This window comes from Convolutriloba macropyga, chromosome 3 (assembly GCF_964194025.1).
Source record: "Convolutriloba macropyga chromosome 3, txConMacr16.3, whole genome shotgun sequence".
In the NCBI taxonomy this organism is placed as follows: Eukaryota; Metazoa; Xenacoelomorpha; order Acoela; family Convolutidae; genus Convolutriloba; species Convolutriloba macropyga.
This window is the reverse complement of record NC_134470.1, coordinates 16,710,873-16,723,182: the sequence shown is the minus strand read 5'-3', so window position 1 is coordinate 16,723,182 and position 12,310 is coordinate 16,710,873. Positions and strand designations below refer to the sequence as shown.

General features: G+C 32.8%; 1 protein-coding gene across 1 annotated transcript in view; it reads left to right on the top strand.

The window, feature by feature from the left end:
- LOC142336005 (uncharacterized) overlaps positions 1–12,310 on the top strand; it is a 105,620-nt gene that overhangs the window by 39,147 nt on the left and 54,163 nt on the right. The window contains exons 2-5 of the mRNA XM_075384452.1: positions 1,622–1,745; positions 2,014–2,063; positions 3,654–3,810; positions 7,476–7,616. Of these exons, the coding sequence (XP_075240567.1) occupies positions 1,629–1,745; positions 2,014–2,063; positions 3,654–3,810; positions 7,476–7,616 (465 nt within the window). The 5' untranslated portion in view covers positions 1,622–1,628. The remainder of the gene's footprint in view (positions 1–1,621; positions 1,746–2,013; positions 2,064–3,653; positions 3,811–7,475; positions 7,617–12,310) is intronic.

Here is a 12,310-nt window from a genome sequence, read left to right as displayed (position 1 = left end):
CTGCTCCGTTCTTCTCAACTTATGTTTGGTTGACTTTTGAACACGCTTTCAAATTGATCGAAACATGAAATCACCATACATCAGAATCCACAAAAGTGACTTAATCAATATACAAAAACGTTATCAGTTAAAAATTAATAACAAAATCATACTTCTCCGATTTGTAACTTCCCCCGAAAATGAGTTCTTTCCAAAGAGACAAAACTTGACATTGTATTCGACTCTAGTTTTCTCGATATTTTGGTAAACTAGGAAATTTAAGCTGGCGCTGTATTTCAACTTTGATTTTTTTTTGCGATTATCTGTTTCATATTGCACAGCAATTGGTTGGTTATATTATCATGAGAGTTCCAAACTGTTCATTTCAAAGTAATAGCAAGCGAGCCGTCTTGTTAACCTAACGCGAAACTTATTTGGGCTTGCTGCAACTGGTAGAGTGATATGAAGTTTTGCATATTGTTCCACTTTCTTAGAGTGTCGGTTCCACTCTCTTAAAAGTAAGATATTTATTTTAAACAGCCTAATCTTTTGTTTTAAATTTCTCTGACAAATCCTGATTTTTCTATCGTACATGTTTGACGCTATTATTGTAAACCCTTGTTTTAAATGCATTTTTTTCTTTGCCATTTTTGCGCTTTCGTTCTACAGCATTCTTTGAAAGTTTTCCGCACTTGTCTTCTTTTGGAGTAATCTCACTTGCTCTCACTTATTAAAGTCCTGTTGCTAAAATAAAACTGATTGGAGAAACGGAAATTACAAGGGCCGTATAGCCGTGGTTGACGAGCCTGTCGAGAACTCCGCTGGTCGGGTTTCAAATCCGTCCCTTGTCGGATTTTTTGCACGCATAAAGAAAAATTCTAGGCTGAATTTAACTAAGCTGAACGCCCCTGAATTTAACTGCCCCGCCTGTCGTTCGAGAGTAATTTGTCCTACGTTAGTCGCTTTGTTTATTTTATCTACGCAAATTTTTTATTACAACTTTAGAGCACGAACGACACCGTCAATTCAACTCCTCAATATTTTGCATGTTTTTGCTTTGACTAGGAAATAGGTTGTATTTATTTAACAGTATTTTTGGATGGTAGGATTTTTTTAAATTATGTCATTGGAGTTATTTTTTTTTGCGGTTTCAGTTTGGCTACCATTGGTCTCATTTTTTATTTAGTAAAATGGCTTATAATAACGTTTCTGTCATTCTAGTCAAATGCGAAGGTATAAAACAGTCAAACGTTATCACTTTCGTTGTGTTGTTGATGGTAAACTCATGATTCATTTGCATGATACGTCAGCTGATTTTTTTCTTTTTGCTGGTATTTAGAGACTTAAATTATGATACTGAAGATTGGACAAAGTCTGACGATAACATGTGTTGATTTATTGTACTAAGTATTTTCAATGACAAAGGATTACCATTTTCAGTTTCTATAGCTCTTTCACGCCTCTCAGCGATCGATTCCAATTTTGCATATGAGGCTGGGGTAATGTATGGTTATGAGCTTGGATTACAATTAATTCGTGTACTGATTGGTGAAATTGACAGTCAGCGGTGCTTTTGTGCTTTTCTGGTTCCAAAAATTGATTTATTTGGCCATGCTTGGTTACATGAGTGAGAACATTTCAGTTATTTAATGACTGCAGGCGGGGGCGGGGCAACCAAGAGTGACAATCCAGTGCAAATATTTGGCAATGTTTTCATATCCTTTATCGGGGCTGGTGTCCTGGGACTGCCATACGCGTTCAAAGAGGTAGAGAACCGTTTTCTCTTGATGTGAAGGCAGTAAAATTCTCGTTTGCATCTGCAGACTTTAATGGAGCCCATTTATTTAAAATTTGGGATCTTTTGCGTATCTGGACTTCCCGCGCCCAGTTACAGAGCACCTGTGATTAAATAACAAATCATTATATAAAAGTATTATGAGTATTAAAAGTATTATATTATGATGCATCCACTAAGTTGAGGAACATAAACGGAAAAGATGTGAAAACCGGGTTAGTTAATTTTTACTGTTTTAGGCCGGATTCCTTGAGGGTATATTGATCATGTCAATGGTTGCAGTGTTGAGGTAAGAAAATAAGAGATAAAAATTTATTAATTCAATTGATAGGTTTTGACTCACTTGATGGTTCGCTCCCTAATGCCCCCCACCCCCCCCCCCCCCCTAACAGCACTCACTAAAGCGTGCTCCACGCACAAACACACATCCACACGGGCAAGCATGCACACACTTCCCTATTCATACACCAGGCAAAATCTAACCCTCCGCCTCTCAGTCTATTGTTCATTCTTGCTGGATGTTTGCTCTCAATCGTCGAAGATGTGGCAATTATATTAGTCCTGTGGATTTCGCTTGACCAATTTTTTTTGTCTTACCCTTTTATTTTTTCGTCCTCAAAAACGGGATAAACAGGTAAAACCCGGAGGGCATTAAGTGGCCGAGCAGCTCTCTCTTAGAGCCTCACTGATCTGTAATTATAAGATTGACAGACTGTTTTTAAAGACAAATTTCATGGTGTGAAGTTTGACCCCCCTGATTCACCCCCCCCCCCCCCCCCCGTTCACGCTTTCATGATTTTTGAAGTCAGATTGGAGTGGTAATTTGGATCATGCCAAAACATGAAATGACGGGAGAGAGAGGGAGAGCGGGTTTGGAAAGTTTGGTTTTCTTGATAATTTTTTGTTCGTGAGCGGCAATTTTTACTGTTTTAGTTTTCAGTGTCTAGTTACTACGTTCCATGAAAGTGACCAGTTACTTTCACTAATTTTAAAACCATTCCTGGGCGTTTTTTAGGGTTATTTTTTGGTTGTTTGTTGCAAATGCTTTTAATTGTAACTCAGGAATTGTCCTGCTATGTTTTTGTTATTTTGTCAACTTTTTAGACATGTGACGTCACTCTCACTTCAAATCGGCTTTTATTAAATTCTTTTATGTTACCTCATTTTTCGCTTTTATCGTATCGAGTTTTTGTTCATTCTGGTGAATAATTTTTCCTCATGTGACTTACCTCACTCTCGTTGAGTAATGGCTTACTTTAAGAAGAGTAGTCAATGTGATATAAGGATATCTGTAGTGGTAGACAAACCAATTATTTTGCTCTTATGGTTTTCTTTGGCATCATTCCTTTCATATTTAAGACTAAATGATGCTTACAAAGCTATTGCGGCTGTTTTTGGTAATCTGCCAGCTATGTTATTGCTCTGTATGTTTTTGATATTTTGAGTTCTAGAGGTTTATTTGAATGATTTTCGAGTCTTGGCCGGTTCTCCGGTTGTTTTCTGATTTGAGATTTCGAATGTTTTATGAACATCATTTGAAACCGCTTATTAAAGCGTTTTCTTCACTACCGCTCCCCCTGGCTGAAGCAGGCTACAATAGAGTCAAGCCCATATTAGTTGTTCGAGAGAACTTCGTCCGACACTAATCGGTTGTTATAGAAACTGCAAATACCAACTTGAATAATTCTTTTTGAAATTGTAAAAAATTATAAACAGGCTCAATCTAAAAACTTGATCACAGGAGGTTAGGGGAAAGTTAATAATTATTTTGTTCTTACGATTTGGACATCAGAAAGCAGAAAAACTTTGAGGAATTGTTTTTTTCAAGAAACTCGAAACTGAGCGAAAAGGTGTTCAAAATGAAAAACGTGTTGTTTAGTACCAAAGCAATGTTGATGTTGATCTCATGTAAGGACAGAGTAGTAGAGATGGTGAACAATGGCAATGGAGCCATGAACGAAGTGTGGCCTAACCGGACATCCAACATCAAAGTTTCAAGTGCAAATTCATCGCCTTCACGCCAGGCCTCCAATCAGGTTGTGATACGCAAAGCACCTAATCTTCTCTTCGGATAATAAATGAGGGAAGGAAATACATGCTAGGGTGGTTTTCAATAATCTTATATTTAACGAATGACATTTTACTATGTAAGATAGCGTATCTTTTCATTTTTGCGCCTCTTGCAAAATACTATTTTTCACAAACAATAAGCAAGAGGACTGGCGTGATTCTGTGCATGACACAGCAACTTCTCACATTATATTTGACTGTATTTGGTAGACAATCAATCAAGCGATAGCATTTGAGCATTTTCGGTTTTTAGCAGGCTGCAAGAAAAGTTAGGCGCTCTCCTTTTATTGCAATTCAGAGAATTTGAATTGTATTGGGGCGCTGTGTTTCAAGATCTGTTGGCACATTTTCATGATTTTTGAAGTCCAATTGAATTGATGATTTTGGTCGCACGGAAGCGAATGGTTTTGTGGCGTGTATTTTTCTCTAATTTTAAGATAGAAAGAAAACCGATGTTTGAACAACAATTCGCTTTCTCGCAAGTTGTTTTTTGTTCACATGCGGCAATTTTACTTTGATTTTTTTTACTTTGTTCTTGATTTTTTGATAGATTTTTTCGGAATTGTTTTTCCAATTAATTCATAGTCCGATCTAGTTCATTGTTTAGTCAATGAAAATTCTTTTGATTTGTGGGGAATTGTCCTGCTACGCTTTTTATTTAAATTCAGTTTACCTTAAGATCTTGTTTTTCGAAAGTCCCGACTTCCACGTTTGCCTGCTGACTTACCTCACTCATCGGATCAATCAAATGGGTTCCAAATTCTGTCTCATTGAATTACGCAATGTAGTGAATACGGTCTAGGCCAAGAGCAAAATGAAACGAAAAAGGATGAGGCGATAAAGCCTGTCATTAAGTTATAGTACATTAGGTTATCAAAATTCATGAAAGCGATTGTTAGCTGGCTGTAGTTTTAAGCTCGATAGTGTTCACTTTAGAAGCTGAATTAATTTTCATTTTAGAGCCTAACTGCAATTGCACACCGTTTTTTAGAGCATTTTTTGACGAATGAAGAAATTTCCGACAATGTTTTTCCTCCTTTTTCTGTTTCAATCCTGATGTGCGTCAAGGGGGTCAACGGCGGCCGCTTTCATTCAATCTGCCGGCTGTGTTTGCGAGAGTTTTTGAGTTCTATTTCCAAAAAAAGCTAAGTAATATTTGGAATGCATTTTGCCAGCAATATGTTCTTCGATTAAAACGTCGCATAGAAAAGGATATAATAGCGTACCTTTAATTTTATTAATAGCCGCCCTCATCTTCTCAGCCGAATTTGCTTTCTTTTATTTTCGGTCATTTTTGAGTCAATCGATCTTCAAGGGCCAATGATTTTTTTCAGGTCATGCAGATATAATACTGGATCGAATTCAAAAAAAAATGGTCTTGAACATATTTTTGAAACATGTATTTTTAAAGGGATGAAATTTTGTCTAAGGGAAGAAAGCTTCGAGTTTTAGTATTGAGTATATTTTTGTTCAGTTTGTTTGATTGTTGTAGTTTCTCAATTTTTTGATGTTTTGGCTGGCTTTGTTCAATTGATCTGCTGGTCAGGTAGAGTTCGTTTAAGTTTTCATTCAATTCTTTGAATTGTTTTTCAGGACTTGTCCTGCTATGTTTTTTTTACTTCGTTGAACTTTCGCTTTACCCCTTTTGCCGCTTTTTGGACATTTTGCGTGAACTCTTTTTGACCTCTCTAGGCTAGTTTCACTCTTCTGTCATGCTGCTCAAAGTCATTTTAAACAGCAGCTGCTCAGCAAAGCATTTCAAAATGAAGTGAGTCAGTATAAAAAATCAAAGTCAGAGATAGAAACGGGATAAACCCATAAAGCCCATTTTTAGATGCCCGGTACTTGAACTTTGTTCTCATAGGTTGTGAGTTACTATCTACAATGCTTATTGGTATTGATACTAGACCCTGTAGCCTCTCACTGAAAGACAGGAGTATGTTCAGTTACGAAATGACATCAAAATAAGTTGCTCTTAAAATTATCCCCAATACTATTATTAACCCAATAGAGTTATGGGAATCAACGGCGGCTATTTTCCGGCAATCTGCCGGGTATGTTTTTAAAGGAACCAGAAAGAAGGTTGTGAGTGGAATTTAACATTGTTTATCAACACTAACTTCAGCTGACATTTTTAAATAATTAGTTTTTAACAGTCCACAACTATTTTGATTGAAAACATGCGACTAAGCACTCAGACAGTTTCTCATAAGCAGATTCAGCCCTTTTAAATTCTGATTCTTAAGTATTTCCGAATTATCGGAGCAAGGTTAAACTTCAACAGTATTTAGTTGGCAGATAACTTGTTGTAACAAAGTCATAATTTCATTCAAAAAATAGCAGAAAATGTTGAATTTATCGAAAACCTATAACACAAGAAATTTTATTTACAAACTCCGAAAACAGGCTATAATAAACAGCAGGCAAACAGTGATTGCCAGAAATTATCGTGCCTTAAAGGTTCAGTTAATAAAACTTCCCTCGACAATTTCAGATACAATTTCAACTTGAACTGGCATTTAAAAACAACTGTTATCGGCATCTGTGAAAAATTTGCAATGGTTCTTTAGCTTTTTCTTTAATTTTGCCTGTTCTAGATTTCTTCTTTCATAGCCCACAAAAAAGTCGACTTCAGCTTTGTACTCATCAATTTGCTGCGTTCAAAAATTGTAGATTTTTGATAGTTTTGAATTGTTTTGCACTGGTTTTGACTTTAACCACTAGGTATCGTTTACTTATCTCAAGGAAAGAGAATTAAAAAAAAGACCATTAAGCAGCATGTACTTTTCAAAAATAAAATCTAACAAAATAATGAGACTCCTCTGTTGCGTTGACAATCATAAACATATTCTAGTGTTATTCATTGTCTAGCTCCTCAACGAGAAATGGTGATCTCTATCTACAAACTTTAAAATGAAATAACACGGAGTGCACCATTTTTTCGAACCAAATTTTGGTTGTTGACACAGACAGCGTTTGAAAGAGAAGCTAGTGGTTAGTCTGAAAAGTATTCGATAAAATTTCAACCTGTTGTAATCTAAAAGTATTCAAAAAGTGCCAAAAGTATTCGAAAAGGTTTCGAAAAGTTTTCAAAATTGCCCGTTGTAGTGAAATTCTAGACGCAGAGAGGTTTAATTGATACCACATAAGTTAGTCTGGGATGCCCCCAAAAAAGGCAAAAAATGATTGAACAAAAGAAATGGGACTGGTATAAATTTCTTCCACTTTTTTTCAAAAATGTGGGAACAATAAGCTCTGGTAAAATATATTTTCCTTCTTTGTTGTATTATTGATTCACATTATTTCTTTCGTGAGATAAAATCTATTTCCTATTACCGAACGGTTTCTAAACCCAACAGACAGATGGTTGAAAACAATCAATTTGATAGAATTTTTGGATGTTGACGTTGCTACCGTATGTGTTGCATTGTTGATTTTTTAATATTACTGTTTCGACATAAAAATGCGTTGTTTTCAAAATGGGTTCTCTTTGTAAATTTTTGCTATTAAAAAAATGCAGTGAGATGCAAAACGGAATAGATTCTACAGATATTTTTTATTTGCATTAATACAGAGCTCAGCCGCCCTGAAATTCAAACAAATTTTTAATTTTTTGAGTGATATGTTACAGAAAATTGACAACACGGCAAAGAAAAGCATCAATGCGAAGAAACAGTACGCTCTGTTGGCGTTGTCTTCAAGTAGCGAGGATGATGGAGATGGATACGGATCTGATTACGAATTGGTGGCCATTAAGAAACCCACCAAGAAAGTTAGTGGAGAATTGAACTTGAATGAAAGCTAAGTCATTTTGACCATCATCAATTACTAGTAATGTGTATATGGTGGCCTCCGGCTCATCGAGCCATTGCGGCATATGCTCAAATTTACTAATTTTTAAATTTCTTAAAATTAAGCTAATTTTACTAATATTTTCATAAATTTAAAAATTCTTGCTATTTTACTCTAAAAACAAAAAATAAGAAAATAAATTTATATATGTATATATTCTCTCTAAATATTATAAAAAAAAATCTAATTCATTAATATAACCTAATTCATTTAAAGAATCTATTTCATTCATAGAATTTAAACACACCATTATTATCTTTAATACCTTTATCATCAAATGGATCTATAGCTATTTTATACTGTTCCATAGTTTCTAAATTATGCCTTTTGCTATCAATAGTATAATTAGTTACATATTTACTTTTACCCTCATATATAGCATTAGTATAATCTTCTAAATTAATTTGGTTTCTAATAGAAGCCCTAGTTATTCCTTTTAATTTTTTCTCTTCTTAGAAAACGAAACAGATTTTGCTAGTGTTTGATTTCCCTGTTTTATCCACTACTATACATTCTCCCTATATTCGATCAAAAATCAATCAGAAATAAATTAAAATTACAAATAAGATAAAAATAAAAAAAAAAATTAAAGCAAAATTAACAATTCATTCTTTAAGAGCGATTCACTCTTATTCGGAGTGATCCCCCAGTAGAAAATATCGCTCTTTTCACTCTTAAGGAGTGATTCCCTCTTTTTATAAATTTTTTATACTTTTATTTCAAATTATCTATACTTTTCAATAAATTTATATTTTCTTTTACTTTTTCTATATTTATTCCATTATTAATAAGAAATAATACAAAATCTTAATATTTACATGAACAACCTTCTTCATTTTCTCTAATGGCTAAAGTACTTTCATTTCTAGAACTTTGTTTTTCAGTTAGATTTCTACTAAATCCTTTAGTTAATTCTACACCTGGGTGTTGTTTCTTTACATGTGCTCGTATCCCATCATATCTCACAATAGAAGTACAATATGGACAATTAACTTTAGTTGAAGTACATTTTCTACATGTATACTTACTATCATCAAAATCAGTTAGTGGTTTTGTTTGATTACATTTATTACAATTTCTTATTGGTGTAAGGGCTTCATGGATAGGACTTCGTCCATGTTTCACCATTGGTGTAACCACTTCATGGATAGGACTTTGTCCATCAGTGGAACTGCTTCGCAGATGTTTCACCATTGGTGTAACCATAATTGGCACAGCTTGGTTTACCACAGACAGAGTCTGGTCTCTGACTAATACTTCTGATTTAGAGTTAGGGTTAGAACTAGAGTTATAACTAGAACTATTATTAGAACTAGAACTAGTGTTAGAACTAGAATCAGTGTTAGAACTAGAATCAGTGTTAGAGCTAGTGTTAGAACTAGAATCAGTGTTAGAACTAATGTTAGATTTAGAGTTAGAGTTAGAGTTAGAGTTAGAACTAGTGTTAGAGCTTGAACTAGTGTTAGTGTTAGAACTAGTGTTAGAACTAGTGTTAGAACTAGTGTTAGAACTAGTGTTAGAATCAAAACCAAAACCAGAACTAGAGCTAGATTCGTTTTTTAAAGAACAACCCCATGGAGTAAAACCATTAGCACAAATACCACTTATTGTTATATTACCACATATACATTTATCAATTTTATCTTTATGACATGATTCGTAATGAAATTTTAAACAAGCAATGTTTCCACATGTATAGTTACACTCTAAACATTTTAAAACCATTTATAATAGGTAAATATCTATTATTGTAACAAGACCAAAGGTCCTTATACAGTCCCAACATATTTACCCAATATCTCAATTATATCTTTAGTATTATCTTTAGATTTGACACAATCTTCTAAATAATTCTTTCCAATAACATTGAGTGTATTAGTCTTATATCTTTTATCTAAAATTGCTTCAAGGTCTAATTCTTTTTTATCTTTAATATAATTTATAATTTCATTTCTAAATTCTTCATTACTTGCATATAGACTGTTTAAATTCTTTCGTCCTTCTTTATTTAAGATTCCGGTATATTTATTTGTGTATTCTTGTATGGTATTATGTTCATATTCCCTTTCATGTTCCAGATCTTGATCTTGTTCTCTACCAAATCCATAGTTCAATAATGTATTTGTTCTATTCAACATAGTACTTGCTGCAGTTGCTGCATGTCCAGCATTTCTTACTGATGAATCAGGATAAAAGAAATTATATACCATTAAACCCGAACTTGCAATACCTAAAATAGTTGATAATAATCTAAAACCATTTGCTTTAACCACTTCCCGAGTTAAAACATCATTCTGTATTTTAATATTATTTAAAGTAAGAAGTTTATTAAAGTAGAATTGATAATTATCATGACTAATAGTATTTCTATCTGTTGCATTTATCATGAGTGGTTTCATATATGCTATAAGTTTATTTATATCTTCTCTTCCTAATTCTTCTTTTAAACTGAGAGCTTTTAAATCAAGGAAACCAACTCTTGAATCATATATCATTGTTCTATTACTATTAATAATAATAAAAGTATTTTCTTTCTTATTATATTTAATTATACCATAACGAAGTTCATCTGACATTCCGTCTGTACGATTATAATGGTTACTATTTAACTCATTAATTATTTTACTAAAGTCATGTTCACATTTATATATCTCATTAAAGTTTTTAAATAGATCAGGTCCATTATAAGTTGTTAAATAAATAGTATCACAACTCATTCTTGCTGTATTATTTATTTGAGCTGGTTTATGACACATTACAATCATTTGAATATTATGATGTCTACCTTCAGAAAAATAATAGTCTATATCCTTATTTAACTTATCACCCATATCATCAAGTACTATTACACAATTTTTAAATTTATGCATATTCTTTTTTGTGATCATATTCATATCACATTTATTAAATCCAGTATAAAACTTACTAGTCTCAGGATTTATCCAATCTCTGTCATCTTTACACACTATAACTATACTTTTTGGTTGATCAGTGAACGAGCTTTGCTCGTGGTTTACCAAACTGCTTCGCAGATTTTGATTTTGATCTTGATTTTGATTTTGATTTTGATCAGTATAACTGGTTCCCAGATCTTGATTTTGATTTTGATCTTGATCCTGATTTTGGTCTTGATTTTGATCTTGATTTTGATCTTGATTTTGATCTTGATCTTGATTTTGATTTTGGACTGAGTATAATTTTAAGTATTGTCTAACAAAATATGTTTTACCCGTACCAGTTCCACCATAGACAATAGTGTGTAATGGTGACTTTTCATATTCAAATCTAACTAGACTCCTATTCATAAATCCACCAAAGCTTTCTTCTAGTTTTGCATATTTACTCGGTATTGAATCATATACTATAAAACAAAATATAATTAATAAAATAATAACTATAATCACACTACTCGTCTCCATTTTTATAAATGAAAACATAGATAAATATAGATATAATTAAACCTATAATTATAGCTATAATTATAGCCATAATTAGAGTTATAATCAAAAAATCATAATTATAGTCATAATTAAATATTAATAATATTTATAAGAAAATGCTTATTCTAACTTTTGAGGAATTTAATAATAAATTTAATATTGATAATAATGCTATGAACGATATCAGAATAAAAGAAATAGGTAAAGATATAAGTCTAACACCAATTGAAATTGTAATGAGAGATCAGACTCCAGATAGTATTAATGATAATAACTCAAACATTATTGTAAATTTACATCCAACTGAAGGTACACATTGGGTTTTAGTTATAAGAAGAGAAGGTGGTCCAGTGTATTACTTTGATAGTTTTGGTGTTGAGACCCCTCCATTATTTTTAGAAGAATATGTTAATCTAGGCTCTGATGAAAGAATACAACAATATGATGAATCTTATTGTGGGGCTTATTGTTTATACATGATCTATCTTATTGACAGAGGATTTAGAATTAACAATGCTTTGAATATTCTAGTTAATCAATGTAAATATCCAGGAATGTATAATGAGTGTTTTTGTTTGGGTTGTAGTAAAGATAATCAGGGAACGGACTCCGTCCGTGGCATGCCAACCTGCTTTGCAGATGACAATGTTAATGATAATGATATTGATAAAGATAATGATAATGATAATAATGATAATGATAATGATAATGACAATGACCTACGAAGTAGTTTTCCTAATAATGATAATGATAATTTTAAATATCTATTTGATGAAAACTATGGTGAAACATGGGCGAAGCCCCATCAAAAGGGTTTACCTAACAACAAAGAATGTCTTAGTAACAATATCCGCGAAGCGGTTTCACCGATCTCTGTAAATATAAATAATGATTTACAATCATGGTTAAATGATGATAATATAATTACTGAAGCTGAATTCCCAGATAACTTTAGATGCATAATATCTGGTCCTAGTGAATGTGGTAAGACATTCTTATTAAAAAAACTATTTCTATCTAGTATATATTTTGATAAGTTATACATCATTGGTCCTACTGGTGATCAATATGAGGGTATAGATCGACTAAGTCGCAACTCTGTTCATAATGATGAAGCAGATGTAGAATTTATTAAAGATATAAAAGATTTACCATCTCCTGATAAACTACCTAA